The 13,038-nt window shown below is 36.3% G+C and overlaps 1 protein-coding gene across 3 annotated transcripts in view; it reads left to right on the forward strand.

Annotated features, from left to right (window-relative positions):
• The window catches only part of OXSR1 (oxidative stress responsive kinase 1), a 94,407-nt gene that overhangs the window by 16,817 nt on the left and 64,552 nt on the right, over positions 1-13,038 (forward strand). For 2 of the 3 annotated variants that reach the window (XM_033212049.1, XM_033212048.1), the window contains exons 2-3: positions 153-265; positions 9,455-9,563. In XM_033212049.1, coding sequence (XP_033067940.1) covers positions 153-265; positions 9,455-9,563 — 222 coding nt within the window. Of the gene's footprint in view, positions 1-152; positions 266-9,454; positions 9,564-12,017; positions 12,155-13,038 lie in introns of all 3 variants that reach the window. The other variant, XM_033212050.1, reaches the window with a different exon arrangement.

The following is a 13,038-nucleotide window of genomic DNA, read 5'->3' on the forward strand; positions in this document are numbered from 1 at the left end:
TTAACTGACACTCTTTAGAGTGTTTTTCTGTATCTTTTAGGCACTGTAGGAACAAGGTAAGGATTACTCTTGTTTAAATTGTATGGGAATTAGAAATGTCATATTCTTATACATTCATCTACTTATTTACTCTTTTATGTATTTGTTTTTAGGGAGTGGAGCAACTGCTGTGGTCCAAGCAGCTTATTGTGCCCCTAAAAAGGAGAAAGTGGCAATCAAACGGATAAACCTTGAGAAATGTCAAACTAGCATGGATGAACTCCTGGTATGCACATCTCATACTTCTGAAGTGGAGAGATATACTTGTATATATTCACATTACAATGGGAAATAACTTGAAGTTTTTGATTTATTTCTTTTTGAAAAAAAGGTTTATGATTTCTTCATTAATAAATAATATTCATTGTAAAATTTATAAAGTCTGGATAAGTAGAAAGAAAAAAGTTACAATATTCTTACTCTGAGATTAACATTTAATATATAACCTTTCAGAGTGAACATTTGAATATATTTGTATTTTTATGATAATGTAATCAGATGCTTGCTCTTTTCATTTAATCATTTATCATAGAACTGCTTCTGTGTCTGTAAATATGGATCAGTATCATTTACAATATGTGTATAGTATTCTGTTGAACAGACCACAGTGTATTAACTGTTCTCTGATATTTGCTAATTATCTTGTTTCCTGTTTTTTATTGTTACAAACAGTGCTTACTTCTGTGTTCCCTTAAAATAATACCATGGAATTGTGATTCCTGGGTCAAAAGGAATATCCTTTAAAACGCTCTAGCCTTTTAAACTTTTATTCTGATAGTTGATATAAGATATAGAACAACCCCCAAGCAGCATTAGTCTCTTCAAAGGCTAGGGAAAGGAAGAAGAAAAGGAAGTTCCAAGCAATAGCTGTAAGATGTTCTGTGACATTGGAATGTAACCATACAGGGATTGTATTGTACTTCTTTTATGCATTGTGATACCCAGAATAGTTTTAAGTATATAGTCAGTGCTCAGCAAGGGAAACTAGTTTTTAAAATTACTTATTATTGTTTCAAAATTTTCAGTTTCTTTGGCTTAACAAAAATAATAATGCTTGCTTTGGATACCTTATGAGCTTTTTTTTTTTTTTTTTTGAGGTGGAGTCTTGCTCTGTCGCCCGGACTGGAGTGCAGTGGCCAGATCTCAGCTCACTGCAAGCTCCGCCTCCCGGGTTTACGCCATTCTCCTGCCTCAGCCTCCCGAGTAGCTGGGACTACAGGCGCCCGCCACCTCGCCCGGCTAGTTTTTTTTTGTATTTTTAGTAGAGACGGGGTTTCATCGTCTAGACCAGGATGGTCTCGATCTCCTGACCTCGTGATCCACCCGTCTCGGCCTCCCAAAGTGCTGGGATTACAGGCTTGAGCCACCGCGCCTGGCCTTATGAGCTTTTTCTTGAGGCTCAAATGATACAGTATTTGAAAACTCTAAACTGCCATACAAATATGAACTAATATTGTTATTTTATTAAGTAATTTCTTTAAGAGCATGTACAGCTAGTGCTAGAAAGATCAGGTATTAGGACTGGAATGACCTGCCCATCCAGAAGTTTTTTTTGCTCTCCCAAATTGTATTTTATTTCTGGTGGTGTCTGTACTGAGCATTAGGGAATAATTGGAATTAAAGAAAAAGAGGTAATGGAATTATGTATAGCATAATATATAATTATATGTGAGATGGACAAGACAAATGTATTTCTTTAGCAATTGGTAATGTAAGAGCAGGACCTGAAGGAGTGGGTTGCTGGAATGATCTTGAGCCATCTTTGGTGAGAGAACGCTTTCTTGGAAGGAAATGCTGATTGAAATCTTATTTGAAAATCTTATTTGAAGATCTTGGATTGATACATACCATAATACTTTAGAGCACCATTTGGACACTTGAACTGCAGTGATGATAAAAGAAGTTGATAAACTGCAAACTAATTCTGTTAAAGAAAAACAAAAATTTTAACCTACATATTAAGACTAGAACTTGAGAAGTCCAGTATGAAAACCTATAATTTGCCAGTTATTTAATCGATAAGGATAGAGTAAAGTGAAAGTCTTATTATTTACTGCTTCATGATTAAGCTGAGGCTCAAAGTTTAAATAACTTAAGTTCACTTGATGATAATAGCAAACATCTTTCAGTGCTAGGCACTTCAGTGTGCTTTAACCTCACACACATCTCCATGAGCTAAGTAGTAGCTCTGTTTTATAGATGAAGGAAGTAAATCATATAATAAGTGACAGAGTCTGGATTAAAAATCAGGTCTTTCTGACTTAAGTCTATTATTGTCTACTTAGTATAGTACTAATAAAATGATTATAATCTTAGTTCAAAAGTAGGAAGAACACTTCTTTTCTTTTTTTTGTTTTTTGTTTTTTTTGAGATGGAGTCTCGCTCTGTCTCCCAGGCTGGAATGCAGTGGCATGATATTGGCTCACTGCGACCTCTGCCTCCCAGGTTCAAGCAATTCTTCTACCTCAGCCTCTCGAGTAGCTGGGATTACAGGTGCACAACACCACACCCAGCTAATTTTTCAATTTTTAGTAGAGACGGGGTTTCATCATGTTGGCCAGGCTGGTCTTGAACTCCTGACCTCAGGTGATTCACCTGCCTCAGCCTCCCAAAGTGCTGGGATTACAGGCATGAGCCACTGTGCCTGGCTGGACATTTCCTTTTAAATATCATTTGACATTCTTGAAAGCAATATTTTTGTTCTTACATTAGGGCCTTTTCAAGACATGCGAATTTGTTATATTTTATTAAAAAGAAAATTGATTAGATATGTGTACATTTTGCTCATGTTTCAATAAGCTTTGTGTTGCAAATATAGTTTGCATATATTAATACTTGGCAAATAAGTAAAGGGGGGGAAAGTACATTTTAGTAAAGCAAGTTTAAGATACTTGGGAAGTAAGCAGGTAAGATCTCACTACATACTGAAGAAACATCAGGAATGCAGAGAATACCTGATTTGTTTGTGATACCAGGACCTGTTCTACAGGATACTGATATCTGAGTGCCAGGGGCTCTATTCCTGAGAGATGTGAAATCCTTCAGTTTTCTTAAAAAAAAGTCTATGAGATCAGTGTACTAAACTTTTGATGTAATATTAAAATTTATTTTCAAAGCCATCTTTATTATAATGCAACACTCTTTGGGTTCTCCAAAGAGTACTGATGTAAACTGGGCTAACAGGTGTGTATCATGTATGACAATTACTAGTGAGGGGTCAGTGTATTGCTTCTTTCTCTTGTCATGTATTTTCTATCTGATGACCTTTGCTAAGTGTGATGGGAAAATCAGCTATCAAATCTTACTGCATTTATTTTTTTCCAGAGATTGTACTCCTATGCTTTTCTCTAAGAAAGACACATTGTAGTATTTTGAAATATTTTTCTTGTCTGACAGATGCTAGGACTAAAGTCATTGGACATCTGTGGGGAACATCAAGAGGCTTAAAATGTTCCTTCTATCAGGTGTTTCACATCTAGTTAAAGAGTTAAGGTTCTTGCCTGTCATACCAAGGCAGAGTGTGACAAATGTCTCGGGGAGGTATAAAGTAATTTGAAAGAGGGCCAGGCATGGTAGCTCATACCTGTAATCCCAGCACTTTGGGAGGCAGAGGCAGGCGGATCACCTGAGGTCGAGTTTGAGACCAGCCTGGCCAACATGGTAAAACCCCGTCTTTACTAAAAATGCAGAAATTAGCCAGACGTGGTGGCACGCGCTTGTAGTCCCAGCTACACAAGAGGCTGAGGCGGGAGAATTGCTTGAACCCTGGGAGGCGGAGGTTATGGTGGGCCAAGATTGTGCCACTGCACTCCAGCTTGGGTGACAGAGTAAGACTCTCAGAAAACAAACAAGAAATGGCACAAAACTTATATAATACAAAATTTAAAATAAAATCCAATATTTAAGAACCTACTGCTGGGGATGGTTGCTCACGCCTGTAATCCCAGCACTTTGGGCGGCTGAGGCAGGAGGATCACTTCAGGCTAGGAGTTCGAGATTATCCTGGGTAACATGGTGAGACCTCGTCTCTAGAATGGGAAATAAAAAAATTAGCTGGGCGTAGTGGTATGCGCCTGTTACCACAGCTACTTAGGAGGCTAAGGTGGGAAGATTGCTTGAGCCTAGGATGTCAATGCTGCAGTGAGTCATGTTCATGGCACTGCACTCCAGCCTGGGTGACACAGAGTGAGGCCCTGTCTCCAAAAAAAAAAAAAAAGCAGTGTGAAAGAAAGGGGAGGAAGAGAGCTTCTAATTGTGAAAATGGAGGGCTTTGTGGAAATGTTTGTGGCCTGGGCCACCAGGGCTGTGTAGACTTTAAACAGGCATAGATGGCAACTCTGCCTGGCAGGGGTTTAAAATCAGGAAAGAATAGTAGACAGCCTAGAGACCATAAAGAAGAAATAATAGGTAAAAAGAATTAGGATTATATTTGATAGGAAATGTTGATAGCTGCAGAAATAGAGGCAAATGTCTTTGAAGTTTTTTTTTTTTTTTTTTAAAGGAAAATGACTTCATTAGAACCGAGTTTTAGGAAGTTTAGTTTTATAATACTTTTTAAAACATAATAACCTTATTGATATAAAATTCATGTATCATAAATTACCATTTAAAAATGTATAATGCTATGGTTTTTAGTATATTCGCAAAGTTGTGCAACCATCACCACTATCACCCCAAAAAGAAACTCCATACCCATGACCACTCATTCTTTATTCTTTCCTCCCCTCATTCCTAGGCAATAACTGATCTACTGTCTGTCTGCATAGATTTGCCTATTCTGGACATTTCATATAAATAGGTTCATACAATGTGTAGCCTTTTGTGTCTGGCTTTCATTTAGCATGTTTCCAAAGTTCATTCATATTGTAGCATGTATCAGTTCTTTTTTCCTTTCTTATTAGTGAATAACAGTCCATTATATAGATATACCACATATTGTTTGTCCTTTCATCAGTTGTTGGGCATTTGGGCTGTTTCTACTTCTTGGCTTTTATCAGTAATGTCGTGGTGAACATCTTTGTGCAAGTCTTCATGTGTACATTTTAGTTTTATTATCTTGGATGTATACCTAAGAGTAGAATTGCTGGGTAATATGGTAACTCTGTGTTTAACTTTTTGAAAAATTGCCAAGCTATTTTCCAAAGTAGATGTACCATTTTACATTCTCACCAGCAATGTATGAGGGTTTCAGTTTCTCTGTATCCTCACCAATACTTGCTATTGTTCATCTTTTTTGTCATAGCCATCCCAGTAGATTAATTCTGTAATATTTGGCAAAGTGAATTGCAAAGGAGTAAGAGATCAGTGGCAAAGAGACTAGTTCGTAGGCTTTGCTGTAGTCTAGACCAACAACTTTGTAAAACTTTGAAAATAAGACCCTCACTAAGAAAGATATATTTTATCATTACCTGGTATTTAAAGATATATATTCATAAATATTATAACTGAAACATTTTCTTTTTTTTTTTTTTGCGATGGAGTCTCGCTCTGTCGCCCAGGCTGGAGTGCGGTGGCCGGATCTCGGCTCACTGCAAGCTCCGACCTCGCCCGGCTAGTTTTTTTTGTATTTTTTAGTAGAGACGGGGTTTCACCGTGTTAGCCAGGATGGTCTCGATCTCCTGACCTCGTGATCCGCCCGCCTCAGCCTCCCAAAGTGCTGGGATTACAGGCTTGAGCCACCACGCCCGGCCAACATTTTCATATTATATAGAATGTACTCTCATTTTCTATCCTATTTATTCATCTTTTTAAAATACAATCCACTAAATTTATTTCATGACCCATATAAATTATAACACATAGTTTGAGGTACACTGGGCTATACAGAGATATCGAGACTCTAAATTCAGGCAGTGATGGTGGTAATGGAAAGGAAAACACAGATTTCCTGGATGGAAAATACATTAGTACTAGAATGAGCACTCAGTTAAGGCAGAGACTTTATTTTGTTTATCGTGTATGAATGAATGAATAAATTAACTTTATTTGGGTGTGTGAAATGGAGGAAAACTGACTACATTTAGGGAATTAGAAAACCAGAAAGTAATGGTAGAAATGATGGTGAGTAAATTTCAGGAAGGAATAAAAAGTTACCATTAAGAAAAAAAAGGCTTCAGAAAGCTTGAGGTGGAGGACTGTATAGTTCAAACAAAAAATCTGGCTCTAGCAGACAATAAGAGATTTTCAAGAAAGCAGTTTCATTAGAAGGGGTAGAATTCACTTTATTTATTTATTTTATTAATTTATTTTTTAAATAGAGACAGAGTCTCACTCTGTTGCCCAGGCTGTTCTCAAACTCCTGGGCTTAAGGGATCTTCCTACTTCAGCCTCCCAAAGTACTGGGATTACAGGGGTGAGCCACTGTACCTGCCCAGGAATTCACTTCTAGGCGGTTGAGGAAGCTGCTGGGTCATTTAAGTCAGTATTCATATACCACTCTTGTGAATCATTTATGTATTTATTTTTCTTTTTGAAAGGAGGAAAGGATAACTCTACTGGTAGTTAAGGTACAAGAAGATTTCCCCTTCCCCTTTAAAGGAATAGAAGCAAGAAAAAGAATATTTAAGCCCCTTTTCATCTTTGAATTTTGTGTTTTTTTGATAGTCTCCTGCTAGAAAACCCTTTGTAGTACTCCCCTTTCCAGATTAAAGCTCAAAACCCTTAGCTTAACATTTAAGACCTTCCACAATTTGACCCTAACTCTTTGTATTGTCACTCTGTCATGTGATTTTTCTTTCCTTCACCTTCCCTATCAGTTAGTCACCAAATCCTATTGTTTGTACCTCTCTATTATTATCTCTTGACTCTTCCCTTTTCATTCATACTGCCACTAATTTTTTGACCTTTTATTTTGAGATAACTTAAAACTTACAGAAGAATTGCAAAAGTAGTACAGAGTTTCCTTATGCTATCCACCCAACTTGCCCTTTTTTTTTCACACTTGCCTTCCTTAATGGTTCTTTCCTATTGATTCTTTCAACATTTATCTTTTTTTCCTTTATGCTCTTTCTCAGCAGAATCATCTTGCAACATTTAACATCTTTACTACTCATTTGGTACCTGTATGCTCTCTTATCTGTTTCCTCTTATATGTACTTATAGATATTAATATAACTGTAGTACAGTAATCAGAACTGATAAATTAGCTGTTTATCATTTCTCTGTCATCTCTCACTCACGTGGTGGCAACAACCTAAACAGAAGCCTTGTCTCTAGTCTTGTCTTCTTCGTTGATTTTCTATGTGGCATCCAAGGGTGATTTATGAAAATGTATAATATAGTTAAACCTTTGATATCTTTCCATTGCTGTTAGGATGAAGCCTAATTTTTTAATATACTTTCAAGGTCCTTTATGATCTAGTCCTAGGTAATTAAACAATCAAAAATCTTAAAAACCATGGAATTATTAGGTTTCTACTTCCTTTCCTGTTGGAGTGTTAATGTAGGAAACTTCCAAGCCTTCCATGTTATGACTCCTATTTTTTAATGTGCCTCTCCAATGAAATCATGTAGTGTCTAGTTCTTGCCCTGTCAAGCTGTTTATTAGTCTGTATTGTAAAGTAGTATTTGTCTAACTTCTTTACCAAACTGTAAGTTTCATGAGGACTCCCCATGGTGATCGAGTACCTAGCACTATACTTGGCACATACTAGGTATTATAGTAGGCACTTAGTATTGTAAATATCTGATGAAAACATGAACTTATCCTAGACACATTTACTCATTGGATGTCTTACGTATTTCATCATTTATGAAAATCATATGTGCCTACCATCTTGTACTGTTATTTCTCCCATCCTATAGAATTAAACCTGGTTCCCACCTCTTCTGTAAAGGCTTTTTTTGTTCACACTTGCCTACCTTAATGGTTCTTTCCTATAGATTCTTTTAACATTTATCTTTTTTTCCTTTATGCTCTTTCTCAGCAGAATCATCTTGCAACATTTAACATCTTTACTACTCATTTGGTACCTGTATGCTCTCTTATCTGTTTCCTCTTATTCGTACTTAACTTATCCTTGAAATTCTGTATAACTTTGTTGATAGCAAGGTGCTATCAAGTTCTTTCTTCCTTTTCTTTCATATTTACTTAGCTTTTAGTACAGAAGACTGTGCTGGTGACTTTGGGGTTGCAAGATATATATGACAAGATCCTTGCCATAAAGGAAGTTGCATTCAAGTAAAGAAGATGAGAAATTGAAAGTTAGCATTTATTGAGTACTCCTCATGAATCAGGGATTATGAATGACTTTCACACAATTGATCTTACTGAACAAATCCCAAGGGCATAGGGCAGGTACATTAATAGGTGAAAGGCCATATAAAGTGCTGTAGTATTTCATTCATTCAACAAATATTTATTAAAGGTGTACTGTGTGCCAGGCATAATGATATGTGCTAAGAACAGTTTTAGTTCTCACTGAGCTTACAGTTTTGTGGGGGATGTGAAAAGAAATACGCAATTATAGTATGGTCAGATAAGTTTCAGAGTGATTGAGAATCTGCTTTTAAGTACTTGCCTTCATGGAGCTCTCAGCCTAGAAGGGAGAGACAGACAGATAAGCACACAATGTACTATCCAGTATTTTATGTACCATGATGGGAGGAGATATACAGGGTGCTTGGAAGCTAAGAGAAGGAGCATCTAACTAAATCCGGGAAGCTGGGAGGAAATTCTGTCTAGACTGAGATCAGAAGGAAGAATGGAGTTAGCTAGGCAGAGATGATAGGGGAAGTGTATTTGAGACTGAGGCACAATAGGGTTGGGTTAAATGTCCAGAGTTAAAAGAAGCAGGTAAACAGAGCCCTCATCACACAGCCCTTTATAAGGCATTTTGTCATACCAAATCTAATTTAAAATCATAAGCTGAGATACAGTAAGCTTAGACTTTTGGCTCAGATTTCTACTCTGGATTTAGTTTTTGACATTGTCCTATTTCATTTTGTTTCTCTTTAGTTTGAGAATTGTTAATCATTTCACAAAAACAGAATGAAGTAATATTTTGCAAAGAAAAAAAAAATCCCTACACAAACTATAAAAAAAAACCTGTTTATTAGTTAATATCCTTTATAGCTATAAAACCAGATTTCCCAAGATGGTTCTTCAAGGGCACCTTGAAGCAAAAATACATGTCCCAAAGGAGGCCTCCTGGAGTGTTGTGCCAGGGTGTGTTAAATAGAATGTTTCTGGTTTGAAAGATTACTAGTGTAATGAGTGGAGGAAGAAGTTGAATCAGAATGGACTGAGGGAGACAAAGTGGTTTTATTGGTTTAACCATTCTTGAAGAAATCAGAGTCTTGGAGATCCCAGAAAGGTGTGACAAAATCTTGAGATTTCAAAATCTGGATTTGCTAACTCACAACATTTGTTTTAGGCTTGCATATAGTGAATTATTATGTTTTCTCTTCTTTGTAGAAAGAAATTCAAGCCATGAGTCAATGCCATCATCCTAATATTGTATCTTACTACACGTCTTTTGTGGTAAAAGATGAGCTGTGGCTTGTCATGAAGCTGCTAAGTGGAGGTGAGTAGAGTACAAGGAAATGCTATAAGTACCATGGTTTGAAAAGTTAATAAAAGTTTCCTTTTCTATTATGATTTCGTTTTCATGGACATTTGCATTTGAGGACATACTGAAAATATAGTATCTGCTGAAGATGCTAATCTATGAGCCAAGACAGGTTTCACACATTGCATTTGCTTCATTTCGTTGTCATGCTGCTTAAATCTCTCTTAATTTTTTTTAGAGACTGGCTAGCTCTGTCACCCAGGCTGGAGTGCAGTGGTGCAATCATGGCTCACTGCAGCCTCAAACTGCTGGGTTCAAGTGATCCTCCCGTCTCAGCCTCCCAAGTAGCTGAGACAACAGGCATGTACCACCATGCTCAGCTAATTTTATTATTTAATTTAATATAATTTTTTTTGGAGATGGGGTCTCACTTTGTTGCCCAGGCTCATCTCTAACTCCTGTCTTCAAGAGATCCTTCCACCTTGGCCTCCCAAAGTGCTGGGATTACAGGTGTGAGCCATTATGCCTGGTCTAAGTCTCTCTTATTTTAGGATGCTTCCTTCTTGCTTCCTCCCTTCCGTGATGTAAACTTACTGAAGAGTCTAGGCCAGTTATCTTGTAGAATATGCCATATTCTGGATTTATCTGATTATTTCTTCTTGGTGGTATTTAACTTTATCTGTAGTCCTCTATTTTTTGTATATTGAAAATTAGATCTAAATGCTTGGTTAAATTCAAGTTAAATATTTTGTGGGAGGATACTTCTTAGTGATGCTGTGTATTTCATATTGCATAACATCAGGAAATATTTGCTATCTGGTTGTATCTTTAATAGTGATGTTAGTTTTGTTTGCTTAAGATTAGGACAGCCAGGCCTCTCCATGGAAAAGGTAACATTTTCCCCTTTGTAGCTAGCCAGTAATCTGTGAGATTTTACTTTGTGAGTATCCAGTGAGTGTCCAGTTCTCCATAAGTCTTTTATCTTAATGGTTTTCACAGTCGTTGTTTGAATCCTTGTTTGAGTCAGTTATTTCATCGGGGTTGTAAAACGGTGAGTTTTCTTACAGCATCATTTCTTTTATATTTATAAACTGACATCCTTATATGAAGAACTTTTCCATATCAACTGGGACACTGATTAATCTGTACTCTAGTTCCTACTGAAAAGGCAAAATAAATAATTGAGTCTTTTTTAAGGATCAAGTTTTAGAGTAAAAATTTTGTTTAGTAATCATCTCCAGTAGTAGAGAGGGTTTAAAATTTTTCCTTCTTCCAGTTGGTTAGGACCTTCACTTTTTTGAGTATTATTATAGATCCAAGGATTTTTATGTATTCAGTGTCTTTCCATCAGTTATACTCTATTCTTTTTGGTATGCAGGTTGTCCAAAATTGTCAGTGGGAGCCCTTTCAGAGTCACTCTTGTGTCCTCTTGACCTGAACTCATCAGTCTTTCATTACATCCTTAACTTTTTAGTTCAAGATTCCCTAGGGTTATATTTGTATTCATTTATTCAGACCCTGAATCAGCCAGTACTCTAATGAGCTTTGGTATTTTTTCCTCTGGAATGGTACTTAGAAAGCATAACTTGGATGCTTGGAGTGCTCATTACTACTCTAGTGTAATTGCTTCTAGAGCTGGAAATACAGTATATTAAAAATAAAATTATAATTTGACATTAATACAAGTTTCCAATACAGGTTTAATGTCATAGATTTTTTAAGCTTGAATCTCTTTTCCTTTACACAGAAAATTTTGCTACCCAATATTACCATAATTACTTAAGTGCTTTATCTTGCAATATATATACAATTATTTCTACTTTATTCTTACAATAAAATATAAATATTGCTGATTGCAAACTGTGAAACCTTGGCATGTATAGATCGAACATTTTGTTTTGGTTACCCAAAAGCTCATGCCATTTGGTAAATTAGTCATTTTGCCAAGGCATGGATTTGAATCACATGGCAAGACTGGTAGGACTAGTGAGTGATGGAGCCACACTGGCCTTCCTATCACTATGCTGGTTGGTTTTTGCTTGCATGTGTATTTTGTGGGGAGTATGATTTTCCATCTTAGAATGTAGAGTTACAGAAAAGATAATCCATATTTGTTTAATTTGCAATTTTATTGCTATATCTCACTGAACACCACACTTCCCCAGAAAGACTGTAAACAACATAAGGCTTTAGAATTAAATTTCAGTTTTTCTATTAGCAATTGTATGTCATTGGGAAAACTCTTTCAGCTCTTTGAAACTTTTTACTTGTCTGTTAAATGGGGATACCTTTCTGCATATCAGGGTATTGATGAGGAGTATATGAGATGATACATGTAAATCATGTATCATGTGCTGTACTGACATGTAACAGGTGCACAAGAAATTTTAGTCATTAATAGTAATAAGCCCTTGCCATTTGATGCTTTTCAGTGTAGCCAGAATCACCTTTTTGTTTCAATCCCATTAGTGACACACTGGAGAAACTGGATTGCTTTGTTAAAGGCCCTGTTCATATGATGGTTGGAAGCCTTGCTAACACCTACCACCTTTCAAGATGGTGGTCAAGCATGGTTCTTTCAGTATGGAGAGATATGGGAGTATTAGGTAATACTGTGTCTTTCGTTATTGATCACCTATAGCATAATTTTCTTTATTTGTAATTTACAAGAATATGTAATACAAAATTTTTAATGTTTTGCAAAAAAGTCCTCTGATGAGTGGGAATAAGTTGTCTGCTTAATTCTCTTATCCATACCTGTATGCCAGCCTATGCTTTCTGCTACTCCTAGGCAGAACGACTGTTTTTTTTTTGTTTTGTTTTGTTTTTTTGTTTGTGGTTTTTTTTTTTTTTTTTTTAGAATTCCTGTCCCTCTCTGAGTATATGTTTTGATCATAGAAGGGGCAGGACATGTAGATGGGTGGGATGTCTTTTAAATGTAGCTCTTTGTCCCTCTTGGTCTTAGGTTTTCTGGGACATCACCCAATTTTTCTGGCCTAGCCCTCAGGAGATTTCCTGGAGGATAATTTTCTAATGTGTTCCAGTTAGTCATAACTCTTTTTACAAGTGCTTATATTTTTATGAGTCAACATGATCATTACATCTAAACCTTTTAAATATTAAAAATTTTGTACTTTTTAGGAAAATGAAATCTTGCTTTTGTTGTTATAAAATGAATAAACATTTAAACCGAGGTGAAACATTAGGCAACATTTAGAAAACAAAAGTTAGAACTAAGCACAGCTTACATTTTTTTTTTTTAAACAGGAGGAAGATGTGTCAGGATTATAGCTTAATTAAAATGACATTCATCAAATACTTACTGATCTCTAGTACATTGGTGAATAAAGCCATCAGATCCTTGCTCTTGTGGGCTATGGGAACAAATTCCAGGAGAACTTAACCTTATTGAGGGAGAACAGTTGCAGTGGGATTAACTAAGATTTGCCTCTGGAGATGATGTCCACCTGAGATCTAAAGAATAAGTATA

The sequence above is a fragment of the Trachypithecus francoisi genome, unplaced genomic scaffold (genome assembly GCF_009764315.1).
Source record: "Trachypithecus francoisi isolate TF-2019V2 unplaced genomic scaffold, Tfra_2.0 Lachesis_group0, whole genome shotgun sequence".
In the NCBI taxonomy this organism is placed as follows: Eukaryota; Metazoa; Chordata; class Mammalia; order Primates; family Cercopithecidae; genus Trachypithecus; species Trachypithecus francoisi.